General features: G+C 41.2%; 3 protein-coding genes across 7 annotated transcripts in view; all 3 read right to left on the bottom strand.

Annotated features, from left to right (window-relative positions):
• The window catches only part of kif13a (kinesin family member 13A), a 38,211-nt gene extending 35,349 nt beyond the window's left edge, over nucleotides 1-2,862 (bottom strand). For all 5 annotated transcript variants that reach the window (XM_026185844.2, XM_026185842.2, XM_026185841.2 and 2 more), the window contains exons 1-2: nucleotides 2,515-2,862; nucleotides 2,198-2,288 (exon numbers count right to left, since the gene is read on the bottom strand). In XM_026185844.2, coding sequence (XP_026041629.2) covers nucleotides 2,198-2,288; nucleotides 2,515-2,569 — 146 coding nt within the window. In that variant the 5' untranslated portion in view covers nucleotides 2,570-2,862. The remainder of the gene's footprint in view (nucleotides 1-2,197; nucleotides 2,289-2,514) is intronic.
• Nucleotides 2,863-3,732: 870 nt separating this feature from the next.
• Nucleotides 3,733-5,418, bottom strand: LOC113032349 (E3 ubiquitin-protein ligase NHLRC1). The gene has a single exon (XM_026185228.2). The coding sequence runs from the start codon at nucleotides 5,223-5,225 to the stop codon at nucleotides 3,987-3,989; it is 1,239 nt and encodes a 412-aa protein (XP_026041013.2). The 5' UTR covers nucleotides 5,226-5,418; the 3' UTR covers nucleotides 3,733-3,986.
• Nucleotides 5,419-5,903: 485 nt separating this feature from the next.
• On the bottom strand, nucleotides 5,904-15,827 carry ptdss1a (phosphatidylserine synthase 1a). The gene is made up of 13 exons (XM_026185227.2): nucleotides 15,386-15,827; nucleotides 14,786-14,877; nucleotides 14,439-14,483; nucleotides 14,235-14,359; nucleotides 13,957-14,115; nucleotides 13,559-13,710; nucleotides 13,164-13,305; nucleotides 9,675-9,787; nucleotides 9,493-9,558; nucleotides 8,987-9,086; nucleotides 8,758-8,826; nucleotides 7,667-7,733; nucleotides 5,904-7,464 (listed from the first exon to the last, which is right to left on the bottom strand). Exons 1-13 carry the CDS (start codon nucleotides 15,565-15,567, stop codon nucleotides 7,370-7,372), a joined length of 1,407 nt encoding a protein of 468 aa, XP_026041012.1. The 5' UTR covers nucleotides 15,568-15,827; the 3' UTR covers nucleotides 5,904-7,369.
• Between the last annotated feature and the right edge of the window lie 1,341 nt (nucleotides 15,828-17,168).

Consider the following 17,168-nt stretch of genomic DNA (forward strand, 5'->3'; position numbering starts at 1 on the left):
ATATTAAAAAATTTTAGGCACTGAGCAAAACCACTGAAGCAAAAAGAGTCTCACTGAGATCCAGATGTTGTCATTTTTTTCCATTTATAAATCCTGAATTTCAAAATATGCAGCCAAAGATATAAACAAAATACCTATTAAATTAAGACGTGTCTACATTAAAAATATCTGTTACTGCTTATCCCATTCTAGGGCTGTGCCTCATCATTCCCATGAGAGAGAAAAAGTTCCCAGGATCTTGGTCAGCCATATTTGGTATGCTAATACCCACTCAATCTGACACATTCCCAACACACAGGAACAGGTGTCTTCAAAACAAGGCAAAGTCTTAGCGATCAGGGTATCCTCTTTTGTGGCTCCACAAGCAGCAAAAGGGGAAAATTATATGGTTTGGGAAAACCGTGGCAGCCTAAGCACAGAGACCCAAAACACACACACAGCACTAGTGCTGAAATGTTAACAAGTAATTATATGCCTGGACTGCACTATAGAATAGCGATGAGACATAATAAAACCAAAGCGAGTCAGAGCACAGAAGGTCGTGGCTGATGTGCAGCTAGACAACAAACCATTCCAGGATCTAATAAGGTGAATTCAGGGGAAGCTGAAAACATTTAACTGAGCTTCCATGAAAGGAATCTCTGTATAACTGATACAGCATCTAATCAGATATGGAAACTCACGCTGGATGAAAATGTGAAATGTGTTTGTGTCTCACCCATCAACATGGCAACTGGGAGGAGTTGAAACATCCTGACTCTGAGACGAATATAATGCACGTATCTGCATCTCGGTTACTGTCGCTCCTCTGACCGCTCGCTCACAGCAGCTTTCTGTTCAGCTCTCCCGTTCCACATGTGTTAGCTGTGAGCGGGATTTGTTTAACTGTCTGGAAAGCAGCCACTGTATGGTAATTTCTGTTGTGATAATTGCCTTAAGTACAGGTTAATGTGCGTGTACCCGAGCTGCTGGGCGAGTGAGCTTAACGCTGTTTGATGCTGACTGCGAGTTACTTGAAAACTTTAACAAGGCTGGGTGCAGGCCACGAGAAAAGCCTTGACTGGAGGCAGTTGCCTCCTATGGCTTCATATTCAGCAGTCACACTGTGGCTCGAAGAGTTGTTTGTTCACTTTAACTAATCAGTAAGGACATTACGCAAATTATAAATATGCTGTGTGTGGGTGGGGGGGGGGGGGGGGGGGGCAACAAAGAACCTTGGATTGTGTTCAGACTGAGCATCCTTTTAGCTTTATTTGCGCCTGCTGGTAATCAGGTCAGCTGTCTAACCATGTGTGACAAGAGAGAAAGCAAAACAAGCGCAAAAAACCCAAAAAAAACAGCAGAAAATCCTCCAACCATGATGGGAGGAAATATTACATCTGTGACTATTGCTAACAGGCATGAAATTTATGAGCATACACTCATCGTTGGCCTATATTCTGTGTGGCTTCAGACTTGTCTTCAGTACAGTATGAAATCATGTCAGAACACAGCACAAAGTTTTAATGACCTTCAGAGTGCACAGATAGTGTGAAAGGTTAAAGGATGCTTAGCTTTCTTAGAAGCTTTTCTTTACTCTTAGATAAAATGCGCAGCCCGTTGTGTCTTTAAAAACCATCAGTGTGATCCAACATGTCTTTGAACGCAACATGACAAATTACCTCTGACTTCGGAGATTTACAGTGGCACCCCGAGGCCAGACATTTATCTGCTCAGCCTTGTACATGTCTTCATATCAAAGAGGCTCAACCTCCTCTCGTGGCTTTGAAAACCCCAAATCAGCCATGCAAAATACCAAGGTGGTGTTATTATCCTGAGATGATTACTCTTGGAAAGTTCACATGAATTACATAACATAATATCATATTGCAAGCAGGTGGGTGACAGACACCATGTCCTTTGCTGCAGCAGCAGCAGCAGCGTTGCATTTGCACATATTTTATTTGACTAAATTCTCCTTTGAATTAAAGATAAAGTGTTTATAAGTGCTCTTGCTTTAGTGTATTTTCAGACACTGCTACAGGAGGTCACTGTGTGTACAGTTATTTGCTCATTTTGAATGCTTTTGTCACCAGACATTTCCAAAACACTCATAACTACAGCGAATCTTAAGGCGCCCTAACACACAATAGTTCTGTAAATAACTTAGTGCACAAATATTCATTTAAACTCTTGACAGTATGTGAGTTTTGTTTACCTGTTCTCTCCTTTTGCATTGGAGGGCGGTGGGTGCAGAACAGTTTGGTTGTCCTCCATGTCCACGACACATTTTGTATTCAGTTCAATTTCTGCAGAGAAAAGTTTGTTTGGAAAGTGAAGCAGAATGCGGGGGTGTGAAGAATAAAATCGGAGTTACTTTGGCCTTCTTTAAACTATTCTCAAGTCTGACTTCAGGCTCACAACTCAAACTGAAAGCAGCAATGGCGAAGAAACCAAAAGTTTATGGTAATGTGGCACGAAGCCAAGGAGACAGAAAAGGAGTCTGCAAGCAGAAATCGTCGTTATAACACTTACCCCTGCGGTTCATGGGCCGAACTCTCACTGCAACTTTTACCTTTGTATCCGACATTTTCGTCCACTTTTCACTCCCACCCTGTCTATTCGCCCAGCTATCAACGCAGAGTCTCCGACAAGAAAGCCCGGCTTTTTGCCAGAAAACAGGGCAAAAGAATCTAGCTAAACAATCCCAAATGAGTCCGATCCTCGATGAGAAGTGATGGGAAAGCGTTCATTTTTGTCTTAGTATCCATCCGGGTTCGCTTCTTGTGCAAATCCAGCACTCAGCTCCAGCCCCAGACAGCATCCCCACCGCCATCTTCCACTGGGAGCACGACTGCTATCCTCTGGCAGACTGGAGAGGCTGTGCCAAAGAGGGGGAAAGGATTTACGCACCCCGCCGGCGCATCGGCGCATTGGGGGAAACCAATGAACGAGAAATGTGAGCGTGTGTGACAAGTTAGTTCACATGCATCAGTGAGCATTGAGAGGCAGTGCGGAGCTAGGAGTCAGCTTTAAACAGTTGTTATCAAATATGATTTTTGGCTACGACTTATTGGCGCTTAGTTCTCTCACACATACACACTGAATTGTTTAATTATTTGCATTTTTGGTAAGCAAGAAAGGGGTCAAAAAAATTTACAGTTATATAACTTTATTATAAGGTTTAGCAGAATCATTTTTTGACCCACCACCTCACTTCTGTTGACGTAAAGCCTAAAAATAATGTCTGTTTTTCACTCTTATATCCCCAAGCTGCCAAATCTAACCGTTACATTAGCATTTATTCTGGGCTTCTTTGAATTTCTTTTTAAAGTTTAAGTTTTGCCATTTGTCAATCACCTTAAAGTTTTGCATTAAAAAGCTCTTACACACACACACACACACACACACACACACATATACATAATTTGTAACTTCTGTTTTAACACATATGATATAATCTAATTTAAAAAGTCTTCTGTTATACACGGAAAAAATAAACATATAATCTGTAGTTGTGGCATATAACGTTTATACTATCTATGTATGGTCTCACTGTCTGCTGTTAGCAGCTGGACCTTTATTTCTCAGATAGTTTCAATTGGCATAATTTTTCAAAAGCCTTGGATCAGTTCAGAGACTGAGAATCATCACATTGCTATATTACACGTCATTAAATAACACAACATCATTTTCAACAACTGCTACAACATTAACACAATAACAGACATAATTTCATACCTGACGTCCTGCTGAAAATGGTTTCACCATATACAACCTTTTGTTTTATTATTATTTTGACACTTTCAAAGTAACACAATGACATTTTTACACTCTATCTAAAGTAAAACTTGACTTGTAAACTAGTCACAGAAGGCAACTCAAACAACAACAAAAATAAATTAATACAACCTCTCATCACTTCATCCTGTGATAAGCTACATTTCACTTCACTTTATTGAATTTGTCTCACTTGAACAGCTACTTTGGGATTGTTCATACATAAACTATGTCACAGGTCCAGCATCAGATTTGGGAGAATAAATCTTCACTGTATGGTCTCCACTGTCCAGTGTAATGAGAAGGTTGTTCAGTAGCGTTAATCCAACAGGGCGAATAAGATGGTCTCCCACAAGAGGAGTACGGACTGGGCCACTCTGGAGCTTCCCTAAGCTCCAAATCATCCCCTGGTCTGAGTCAATCACAATTAGATCTCCATCTCTGTCGAACGCCACACCTGAGATGCTGAGCCTCACTGTGGACTGCAGGGTCAGGCTAAAAGTGTCTGTCTGGTAAAGGAGGTGGAACTCTTTTGTAAACACCCTGAGCCTTCTGTGTTGGTGTCTCTCCGTTGGATTGGTGACATCAGTTAGATGCTCCGTCACTGCAGTGTTCCCATTCACGCAACAATAGGCCACCGCTTTAGGGCACTGAAGGTCTGAAATGGTTGTTTGATGCTCTAGAACGACGCTGTGACTATAGTCCACCCTCACCTTGGAGAGAGTGCCGGCCTCAACATCAGAGACCAGGATGTGTCCACAACTGTCAGTGTCCACGCCCCAGGGCATCTGGAAGGAATCTTTGATTGTCAACATGTGATTCCCCCTGGATGTGAACACTTTTACAGCTTTATCACCTGCATCAGTCACAACCACGTGACCAGCTGGGGTCACTGCCACGTCCACTGGGTAACAGATCTCCCCACTGGCTGCTCCTTTTCGCCCAAAGCTGTGCAGCTTCTTTCCCTGTAGATTGAACACCACCACTCTCTTTTCTCCATCATGGACCACAACTATTGTTCCTGAGGACCCCAAAACAGCTATTCCAGTTGGGTTGATAAGAGTCCCCCACCCACCAAATGCAGTACGCAGGAGAAGAGTTGTGCACGTCAGAGCTGCAGGAAAGATAAAACCAGCTTTTGCTCTACACGGAGGAGCAGACGGTGAGGGACTTTGAGACAACAGAAGATCCTTTAGGTCACTAAGAACCTGGCAGTGGGAGGTGCTGTCAACACTGCATAACTGTCGACAGAAAGGGCACTCCAGCTTCCTCAGGAGAGGGTGGGACAAAGCTGTGATGCATTCCAGACAGAGTACATGGCCACAGGAAAGGTTCTGCGGTCTGCGCTCCCTTTGCTGACAGCTAAACGTCTCGAAGCAGACTTTGCACTCCAGTAGGTTGATCTGTATCTCTCTGATGATCCCCTCTGGACTGAGGCAGCCACGATGTTGGAGACTCTTAGCCATGACTGAAATATCCTGTTCTTTAAACCCTGTGGGATGGTTCAGTCAGCTGATGCAGGCAGCAGCAAATTCAGGAAACCAAAATAGAATGCCAATTTACGTGGTGAAATAGAGAATCATGGAGAGAGGCATATGAAGCACAATTTTGTGTAAGCACTCGTGCCCTGGGCTTTTAGGCCACAACTGTCACGTGGTATTTTGCACATAACTAAGGCTCTCTGCTGCCCTCCTTTGGAACAGTCACAGAACCCAAATTGCAGATATCACAGAGTAAATTCAGTGACAAAAAAGCCTGTATATTACTTTTAAAAAAGGAAAGAAAGAAATATGCCTGGCTGGAGTTCAGTGCACAATCTTAAATGTGCAACAGTGTGTCAGCCACAGCTCTGCCACTACTCATGTTTATTTCCAAAGGAACAGCAACTGTACCTTCAAATACATCTTGCCGTAGGTCAGCATGCGGCAGCTATTTCAGTCTGAGTTTCATGCTGTGCAGACGGAGTGAAATCTGATCTGTTATGGGCCGTGCTTGAATCAGCCAATCCAGCCCTCCTTTGCTGCAGCGGGACACCCCTCAGGGGTCAAACAATGTCATTTAAAATTTCTCTTGTTAAGTACGCAAACACAGAGGGGCTTCCTGCTAATAGGAATGTGACAGCAAGTAAAAACGACCAAACAAGATTAAGAGGAAATGAAAACACTTTTAATACATTTCACAGTGGAAAAGAACAGCACAGGTCGTTTTCAGCAGAATTGTTTTTGGCAAATGACATCTAAATCCACAGACGAGGTCCTATTTAGTGTCTACTGTATGTAGCACGGGAGCCAGGTCTGTTCCAGAGAGGTCAGTGTCTGGATTGTCAAGGATTATGAGGGATAGTATATCTGTACTGAGATGATACTGACACATGAAATGGAAATATAACCTTCAAATAAAATACTCAAGGCCAGAAGAATCAAAGACACACACAAAAAAAAATCAGTCTTAATAGAAACTGAAAGAAGATAGGAGTTAAAAAAACAAAACAAACATGCAAACAGGCACAAGGGGTGAATTAAAATGTTACCACGACAGTGAAAAAGGTTCACATAACAATACTGGCATCTTGCTGTGTGGTGAATACAAAGACTCTTGTAACGGTTTCCTACTACAACACTTGTTTTGATTGGAGTCAGCCATGCAAATGCAATATACGCAACAAGGTCAATCCAGACACAGACAGAAAAACTGACAATACATGCAGTAATTTGAATAATTATCTTCTCTTATTAGTAAAAAAAAAAAGAAGAAAAGAAAAGAAAAGAAAAGAAAAAAAATTAGCAGCCACAGGAGGACAAGGAGAGTAAAATCACTCAAGGTCACAATGATTCACAAAATACTCGAACATTACTTAATGTACAGTATTTTCAATAAACTTTCTGCAAAGTGCTTAAACTGTGTGCTTTGCTTCATTACAGGCCAAACGCAGACCCAAGCCGGTGATCCTACCACGCTAAAGCTGTCTGGTATTGAACTCCTGCCCACATTCAAGTTAAAAAACATAAAATAGTGAACATCTATGATGTAAATAGATAATCAGTGACAGACATTTATATAAAAATGCTTTAGCTTCTTTTGTGCTATAAACATAGACGCTCCACTAAGTGATAAATTCTACATAATGGCTTTTAACATTGAAATGGGTTTGATACCAGAGTTGATATAAACCAGTCAATTGTACATTAGCCTTTAATGATACTGCTTCATAGGATAACTGAATTATGGCTCACTAGCTACAATGATCATGCAATTATATTTAGAAATGGCAGTTTTTGTTGCCACACCTTTCTCTCACACACTCGCACAAAATAAAATTCTCCCACTCTTTCATCCAAAAAGCAAACACAAAAAAAAAGTGATCAGTGGTTTAGGAGCTTTTATGACTACAGCACACACCAACGTGTGTATCTCTGTAGTCTGAGCCACTGTGCACTCCTAATAACACTGCATGGACCTGTTTTTCCACTTCTGCTGTCTGCACTCCATCTACTGTAGGTGGGTGGCTTTCTAGGCTTCGGTTACATCAGGAAGTGGTCGTAGCTTTACCCTCTTCTCCATCTGTAATCTTTCACACTTTGGGTTACCCAACAGCCTCCGCCTCCAACTCCTACTGGCTGTCGAGGCCGTTGATGGATTTGGTCTTTCCTGAGTCCTTCTTTCTCTGTCTGGCTTTGGGGCTGTCACCGTCTACATCAGTTTCTCCTGAAACATGAAGCTCACATATTTCAAATGAACCCATAAAGAGATGTAACTGCACTGTGTTTCTTCTCACACATGTATGAGTATGCATATGTAAAGCACTATAATAAACACTAGAGGTCACCCATTTACAAGACAGCAACTGAATACTGGTATGCATTTTTTAATGTGGTGTGCTGGATGAATTACAGTGAAGTCAGTGTACCTTTAAATCCCTCATACACATGGTCAGCAAACTCTGCGAAATTACTGTCTTCACATTCTGAGAGGCTCTGAGGGGAGAAAAGGTTTAAGACACATGACACACACATACCTGTAACTGGACAGAGACCATACTGTACATGCATCACGGCTAACTGACTCCGTACAGCTTTCTCTGTAAACAACCCGATAACAACCCCTACAAGGAAAACCTTGAATGTTAATATTTACTAATGATCTTTGATGATTATTTAGCTACAGAGCATTAAGCATGGTTGGCTTCACCCAGGACATTTGGCCTTTTGCCATTCAGGCACAGATGTCAGTTTGTTGTAGCTTTGTTTAGACGTAACAAGAGTTTACAGAAAGGCACTGAAGTGTGATGCCTGATGCTATTGCACTGATCTATATGTGAGTAAAGTTTTTTATATTGTTAATGATTGTGGGTGTGGGGTATGGCCAACCAAACCGTGTATTTGTTAGAAAGGCTGAGAATAAAGAAACAAGTTGGGATTGAAATTAACTCCAATTTGCACGTTTTAAGTGCTTTTATGGACATTCACATTGTTTTTCCTAATTCCGATCATTCCTGTCCTCAACAGATCTGAAAAACTTCAGACTCCTGGCAACCACAGGTCACTAAGGAAACTATATTTTCTGTGAGACCGGTTGGCAAGGTGTTGCTAGTGGTCGCTGGTTGAAAATGGTCATATACGGTGCTGCACCGATAGCCTCTTAACACTTACTAGCTATCAGCTGAGCAGGGATACTTTTACTTTGAAAGTGTGACACCTTCAGAGTAAAAGTTGTCTCATTTGAAATGTTTTGGTTGCAGTGGTAAAGCACAGCTTTCACTTTGAGGGGGATTGTTCTCAGTTTCTTGTTGTACTGCTCTTCAAGTTTCACTACTGCTCTGTGAATAGTTCGTCTTGGTAAGTTTATGGTGCAGGGACTACACTAGTTTCCAGAGGCTGCCAGGGGATTGTCGACTGGTCTGTAGGCCTGTGTGACTAAGGCCTTAAATTCTTTGTAAATGCTTCAAGGTCTAAAGCAGTTAAATGGAAAAACTCATGAAAGCTAAAGCAATAAACATACCTTTTCCCTTGGACCATATGTTTCTGCGTACCATACCATTCCATACAGACACAGGAATGTAATGAAGGCCTAAAAACAGAATGAAGGGAACAGAAACTGTAAAATGATTCATGGAAAATGTGTAAAAAATTACTTGCAGCATTCATCATATGTTAGAATATTCATATTAAAAAACAAAAATATATGTATAAAATAAATTATACGCATTTCAGTGCACGATAGACCTTACCAAACACAACAGCCAGAGGATCACATAGAGGATCTGTGTTTTTGAGAACAAGTCCTGCCCAAACTTAATGCATGCCAAAGCCTCCAGAAAGGCTATTGCCCTGTGAATGAGAGGGAGGGGGCAAAACAAACACATAGTTCAGTATTTTAACTCATTGGTAGCAAAAAGAAGAGAAATCCAAACCTAAAAATAACATCCAAATCAAACATGTCAGTTTTGGGCTTTTATCTGAGAGCAGTGCTTGGGTCACTGACCTACACATTTGAACTTTTTTGGATAAAAATATTCCTGATGTAGGTCAGCTGTTTGACAGCTTAGTCCTTGAGTGAGGCAGTGAAATGCCTGCATGAATACCACTGTTCATAATCTCTGGTAGCTCAGGTAACATCTCCTCCTTGAGCTGCTGTCACTGCTCATGGCTATGTGTACACAGCACTACATGTTCATAGGAATACAAGATGTTAAGCAGGCTTATTATTAACAAGCTTTAAAATCAGGTTACTTACCCAAATACCCAACACTGGGTCCCAACTCTCTTGCACTGTGTGTCTGTTAGGTATGCATAATACTGCCTAAAGGAAAAAACAAAGCAAATTTTTAGCAAATTTCACTGGAACTTCTAGTCTGTGTCTCTGTTTCCTTTTACCCACCTGCCACATAATGAGGGTAAATGCATGAAATGATATACCTTACTGTTGGAGCTGTGATGATACCGATGAACAGGATTCGACACCAGCTAAGAGCATGGCTTGCAGGAAAGACGAAAATGTGCTTAAGGAAGAATGTGTTCAACTCAGTAAGCTGTGAAAAAAATGATAAAAAGAACTATAGTTAAAAACAAAAGCAAGTATAGCATTGTTTACAATTATTCAGACAGTAGGACATTTCTATTCATTTTACCATACTGAAACTTTAAACTTAAACTCACAAAACTCTTTAATATACTCTAGCCGGCCACTTTGTTGGGTACACCTGTTGCACTTGTGCATAACTCAAGTATTTAATCAACCACCCGCTGAAGTTAGATGGAACCTTAAAGCAGATGTGCTACCTCAGCAGAAGACCACACCGGGTGACACTCCTAACAGCTAAAAATAGGAAACTGAGGCTACAATTTGCATAAGTTCATCAATCTTGAAAAACAGAAGTTTGGAAAAACATTGCCTGGTCTGATGAAACATGATTTCTGACACCAAAGCATGGATCCAATCTCTCTTATATAAACAGCTCAGGTTGCTGGTGATGTAATGGTGTTGGGAATATTGACACAAGATAACTCACCATGTAGCACACCTCAGATAAACTTCACAAACTGGTTTCTTGAACTCGAAAATGAGTTCACTCATTCACTCACTGTAGGGCTGTGCAATATGACCAAAATCTCATATCCCGATATAAGAATTCTATCGTCCCGATAACGATATTAATCACAAAAATTTAACATTTTCTGTAAATTCTGTGAATCTCGGGCAGCTCGACTTGCGTGAAGTGATTCCAGCTGTGCGTCCTTTACCCGGAGTCGAGTGTTTTAACCGATGCATGAAACGATACATTTTTAGACATAAGTTGTAAAGGCCGCCGTTTTCTTTGTATTTATTACACGGCGTGCTGCGGGGAAAAGCCTGTTCTAACGTTTGAGTCTAAGGTTTATTTTTTAGCACCTGGCGGCTCTTTTTTACTTCTCATCCGTAAATAATCTGCTCTTTCACGTGATTCAGTTTATTTTGAAAAGTCTCAACAGGATCTTGAGCTTTATTGTGAAAGGTGTATGTGGAACATAAACAAGCGGACATGCGAAGGTGTTACCGTTGCTGTTGCTAACGACAACGCATAAAAACAGGCGCTTGTCCGTCTGTAGTGTGGTTATATTACATATAAGAGAAAGAGAGAACTTTAAGAAATTAATATAGCCACTACAGTGACCATCAGAGCGATGAAAAAATATTGCCGTAAACAGTTTATTTTGCGACACCACGAAACAAACAATAGCGTAAAATGAAACGATAGACGTTTTTATATCGTCATCTGATATATATCGTTATATCGAACAGCCCTAACTCACTGTGTACTCAAATGGCCTCCACTGCCACCAGATCTCAATCCAAGGGAGCGCCTTTGGGATGTGCTTAATGTAAGATTCACATAATGAATGTGCAGCTGATAAATCTGCATCAACTGTGTGAGGCTGTCATGTTGATATGGACCTAAATCTCAGGAATGTTTCAGCACCTTTTTGAATCTGTACATGAATAATTAAGGCACATCTGAAGGCAAATGTGGTCTTAAGACAAAAAATATATATTAGCATGTACTACTAGTTATAAACAGAACTGCATTACCCTTTTTAATATTAACATACTGTATTATAAAATATAATTTAAAGGATGCAAAGGCAGCCAGGAAAACTTGCAGTTCAACTTTTTCCATCATATTTTTGCATTTTTAAAATCAAGCAGATAATATGAGAAGGACTTGGCTGTGAATACAGAAATGTTGCTGATATATGTTAATTAGATCTAATACAATTAGTCCTTTAGACCTCTGCAGTCTGTTCAGTGTCATCAAACTACATTTACTCTCATGAGGTTCATTTGTTGTTCCACCAGGTTTTTTAAGGATCTAACATTTCTCTCACATGTGTATGCCACATTAGAATAAGCACATAATTAAAATTTGTATTAATTAAATGTATGCTGTATTTGTTTATAGATCAGCTATGTACTGTTGTTAAGTTGACTGAATGGGTTCACATCCAGCCTGTACAATAACCGTGCAGGAAAAATATAGTAAGCTGTAAAGCTCTGATTTAATAAAATAGATCACTGTATATTTTATCATTGTTCAGGTAATTATTCAGACAAACAATATCATCCACGGTTTTTTGTTGTAGGTGGGAGGACCACATCACAACAAACTAAATGTGAGGCAAACACTGTGTCTGTGTGGGGAATAAAGTGGGAAAACAGCAACAGTACTGAGAGGTAATCTGAACACCTTCAATTTTATTTCTCTGTTAACTTTATTTCTCTTAACACTTTTTTTTATTTTATTTCGGGCTGTATGTGTCCATAAATTGGCATACTTTTTTGAGCCATATCTGACAATTTTGGCTATTTTCTAATCCAAAAATACCCATATATTGCCTCACTTCACTTTGTATTAAACCACCCACGCAAAACTGAAAAACATTTTTCAGCAAAACCCCCACAAAAACTAAATATATCTTGTGAATATAGTAAAAAGCCTTCCCTTTGTATCCACGGGGTAAAAACCAGACAATGGAAAAGTGCATGTCCTGCAGAAGTAGTCAAACTGTGGGACACTATCTGAAGATGTGGGACAAGTAATAAAAACACTGCACAGTCCCACATCAAAACAGGAATCTGGTCACGCTGGTGGGAGAATATTTCGAACAATTGCACTGCTTACTCATTTCAGAAAACTGTAACATTTACTGAACTAATTTTGGGTTGAATTAAGGACACCATAAAAAAATTCTCTCCCAATGCAAGTCACACTTAAGAGTTTGGCAACAGTCACAGCAGTGCATTTAGAGGGCGCCTTTGTAAAAGCCCGCATTGGCAGATAATGAGGCGGAGGACCCGCAGCAATGTTTTTTCACTCATTTGGCCAGGAGCCTGTGTGGTTGAATTTAGTGAAGAGCAGCTCAACTGTCACCATGTGGAATACAGCTGTGCCATGCGCAAGCTCTTCAACTAATTCTAAAAGACTGCTAATTACTATTTAAGGCCTCAAGAGAGTTCTCAACTGGCTGAGAGAGAGAAAGTGGAGGATGGTGCCGTTTCATCACCAAACACAAAAAGTGGAGGAACACCAGCCTTTAGCTTTCATCACCCTGGCAGCCTGTGGCTAGAAAATTTGGCAGCTGTACTCGACTTTCCAGTGGAGAGCAATGAAGCTAACTTAAATTCTCCATCGTTTTCTCATTTTCATAAAATGCTCCCAAGTAGTTCAGCCTGTCTCATTCTCATGGGATAAGCTTTTAACATGCAGCCAGCAGGACACTTGAGCATTATGTGGGTACATGTGGGATAGGTTTTAGATTGCAGCCAATCAGATTAGCCAGGACTTAGACGGCAGAGCACACAGGATGATCTCTGACTAGTCATCACTAAGTCACCATGAGACGACAAAAGCAGATTTCTCACGGACCCACCTGCCAAATGATCATGAACAGGTAGACGCCCGTCACTCGCTGCAGAGAAGACTTTGGGTCAAGCCAGCGTACATAGGTCCAGCTTGCAGGGGTGAACTGCAACACGGCTCGTTTGATCTTCCCTGTGGTGGTGTGGATGTCCCTGGATGGAAAGCATAGAAGGAGGGTTTCAAAGGCATGCAGATAGATTTTCAGTAAGTATTATGTTAATGTTAGCAGACAAAGCTACATGAAAGCAATACCATCACATGAATCTTTCAAACCAATCCCCCTTGATAAAGATGTGGGGTTACTTTCAAAACAATTTATGAATCTTATCTACAATATAACTTAGTGCAAAAGAGGATAAAAGTTTAGACATAGCTGTAAACACATCCCACAACATAAACTCATACTTAATACTGGCCCAGTGGTAGGTTCTCATCTCCAAAAAGCGGCAGACAGTCATGCCAAGCCAGATTCCCCCTCCATTACACAGCAGAATATCGAGAATGACTTGGTCCCACCAGCATTCAGCAAAGTTAGGCAGCAGGTGCATGAAGAATAGCTATGGACACAGAAAAAGAACATTTAACAGAATAGTGTACACAATACATGCACGTAGCCTGCAATATTTTGAAGGAATATGTAAAATCAAACGCCACAATTCTCCACAGGATAAACCACTGACATCCCCAGCTTAGATGACCTGAAAACTTCACCGTTATCAAGAGAAACAAAGAAAGAAAGGCCAGCGGGCAGAGAGAAAGTGACAGCTTGCGATGGCAACCTTATCTGCTGTGTGCATCTCTACCTCAGTAAGTTCCCACGTAATACTGATGGTCCAGCACAATCCATAACTTCGAATGAGAAGTGCCTTCATACCCCATCCCCAGAAATGGCTGAATGCAAAAATGTCAAAATGGCTCAGGATTCTCTCCCAGGTGATGACATGGCAGTTCACAGCGTATTCCTGCAAGCAGAAGTGCATGCAGCCTCATTAAAATGATTAATAATCCCTCGGATAGTGCCGCAAGTAGAGCATGTAAATCAACAGGAAAATGATTTTTGCTGCAAGCCTCCATCGCTCACCATTATGTCTGCCTCTCTTTTGGCATAGCGCAGGTTTGGATCCAGCCAATACATCAACTGCTTCACCTGCTGCCAGTTGAGGAAAATGATGAAAACCAGGAACAGGAAGTAGAGAACACTCAGACCTTGGCAACAGAAGGACACAATGTTAGTAGAGGAAAACCAAAGATCTGAATAAAGATAGATTGTGTGAAAAATACTCACCAAAGACTATTCGCCATATCGCTGGGTGTGGCCTGGTGAATGGACCTAAAGAGAGGTATATTAAGACGCTGCATGAAAGACATGTAGTAACAAAGTTCTCTTGACTTCTCAGATAGGGTAGAAAATAGCCATGTGGGTAGCAGTTCATTTTATTTCACTAATGGTAAGGTCTTTACTGAAGTTCCTCTTTCTTTCTAGCTACAGATCTTCTTGTGAGAAGCAGGGTGTTATTTACAGTTCTATAAAACACAAGTGTGTGTGAAGCTCCTTCTAAGCCACTGTAATTAAGGTCCTTTATGCAAACACACTTGACTGAGCTTCACAGAAATAATATTGTGCTGTCTTACCATTAGGAAATGCCAAAACACTGATGACAAGGAAGAAGGAGATGACCAGAATGACCCCCACCCAAAGATTATTGTCAGGGTTTCCATCATCTCTGCAGACAGGGAGGGGAAACAGAAAATTGAAATCTCAGCGACAGTCAGTTAACCTCAGTATCACTGCTTATATTAAGTTAAAAGGCACATTTTTACAAGTATGGTTAACATCCTACTTAAAACTAAAGTGATGTGGATGCGCTTTAAAATTGCTTTAAGCTTCTAAACAGCTGATAAAGAGATCCTATAAAGCAAAAAAAATACTTTAAATCTAACATTATGAGTCATGCCCTTGCTAGTTACACTGTTGTAGCTAATGCCAACACAGGAAACAGAGTCCCCTATTTGGTGCCATTGTATAACTAATGGATTATTGCTATCTGACGAGGTTAAAGTCTAATTACCTCACAGATTAAGAATGTGACCCATTCCCAATTACTGTAAGTGCGCAAAGATAACGCTATAGTTAGCTAGCCTCCTAGTGTACCTGGCGCTCTCTGAGCATCACTGTTCCTGCTAGCACAGCTAAGCTAACCCATTAGCGAGCGCTAGCTGTGAGCGACTCACCTTGTGAACGCGAAGTACATCAAACTGAGCACGGTGCATGTCAGCAGCGTTATCGTGTGCGGCTTGTAGAAAAACTCGATTGTGATATCTTCGACCTGCTGCTCGTTTATCATTCGGAAATGCATCCTGTAATTCACATCATCCTTGCTTAAGGTATGGGATCCGCTATACACGGCCGCCATAGCTGGACGCAGCCAGGCAGGAGAGCAGCAGCAGCAGCAGCAGCTCCTCACGGCAGCATGAGAAAGTGAGCCACCTCGACCAGTGAAAAATACCAGGAAAAACACCAGACACAGTGGAAATGGTTACATTACTAACGGTACAGCAAGCAAAGCAAGCGGCAGAATTAGAGATGAGGAAAGACTGTTAAGAGTCAAACTGTTCACTTCTGATGTTGATTGGTTTGCGTGCTTGCTGGGAGTGTCTCGAGGCGGAAGAGTTCACGTGCTCGTGTGCTGATTGTTTTTAGCATGGCTTCCAGGCAGGGACTTTATGGCATGAGTGACTGCGCACGTTCTTGACTTCAAAAATCTCTCAGTTAATTATGTGACTACACAAAAACGCCTTAATAAAGCAATGCATAGGTTTTGGTGTCTTGCACAAATTACAGGCGGACATCCGTTTGCATGTAAAATGAACGCGTTTCCTGAGTGTTTTCTCAGAATTGGATGCGTCACTTGTTTAAAGACTTAAGTTGGTGCGTGCTTGTCTCCCCCCTGTGGCCCCTTATGGTTTCACATGCCGTGTTAAACAGCTCTCCGCTCCCTGCAGGGGTCAGAGGCATCCTTTATACCAGCGGTCCCCAACCCTTTTTGCGCCACGGACCGGTTTATGCCCGACAATATTTTCACGGACCGGCCTTTAGGGTGTCGCGGATAAATACAACAAAATAAAACTAGTACCGGTACCGGAAAAAAAGGAGATTTATTCATAACACACGTGAAAAGACCCAGGAAAACCGAGTTAATGATAAAAACGATAACAAAATAACGCTTAAAAACCGATTAAAAACCCTGAAAACCATATTTTTCACACCTGAGCCTCAACTCTCGTGGCCCGGTACCAAACGACTCACGGGGCTTGGGGACCGCTGCTTTATACAGCCTTTCATCTGAGGTAAAAGAAGTACTCGCACTTAAAACAAATACTTTTCATATTTTACCTAAGTAAAAATATTTAAATGAAATGTGCAAAAAGTGCTTAAAGTATGAAAGTAAATCATTAGATATCAGGATATGTTTTTATTTACTTTATGGAAGATGAGCAGTCTAGACATGATTATATAAATTTTATATACTGCAGCCGCTAAATTAATCGTATAACAATCTCTTTCCTTCGACTGCTACCTTTAAGGGTCATCATCTACTGCCATCCCAATCTTCTTCGTCTGTCACGTCACAGCATGACCTCCTTCAGTACATCGATGAATCTTCTCTGTGGTCTTTATCCCATTTTTCTCCTGCCTGGAAGCTCCATGTTTCAGCATACTTTGCCCAGTATAGCTAATATCCCGGCTCTGCACATGTCCAAACTATCTCAGCCTTGGCTCTCTAATTTTTCTCCAAAGTGCTCAACCTCAGCTCTGACGTACTCATTTTAAATCCTGCCCATTCTGGTCACTCCCTAAGCATCTTCAGCTCTGCCAACTCCAACTTGGCTTCGTGACTGTTTTTTGTTGTTGTTCTTTTGTTTTCCAGCCTTTCCTGTCCAGCAGCTTTATAAGATTGAATCACGGTGTTGCATGCATTGTTGTGTCAAACACATTAGCTTTGCCACGAGAAGT

This window comes from Astatotilapia calliptera, chromosome 11, assembly GCF_964374335.1.
Source record: "Astatotilapia calliptera chromosome 11, fAstCal68.1, whole genome shotgun sequence".
Taxonomy (NCBI): Eukaryota; Metazoa; Chordata; class Actinopteri; order Cichliformes; family Cichlidae; genus Astatotilapia; species Astatotilapia calliptera.

Coding starts and splice junctions, on each gene's coding strand:
- LOC113032349 (XM_026185228.2), bottom strand. CDS start 5,225: ATGGCTAAGAGTCTCCAACATCGTGGCTGCCTCAGTCCAGAGGGGATC.
- ptdss1a (XM_026185227.2), bottom strand. CDS start 15,567: ATGGCGGCCGTGTATAGCGGATCCCATACCTTAAGCAAGGATGATGTG. Junction 14,360..14,438: donor GATATGGCGAATAGTCTTTG/GTGAGTATTTTT, acceptor TCTGTTGCCAAG/GTCTGAGTGTTCTCTACTTC. Junction 9,559..9,674: donor ATCACAGCTCCAACAGTAAG/GTATATCATTTC, acceptor TTTTTCCTTTAG/GCAGTATTATGCATACCTAA.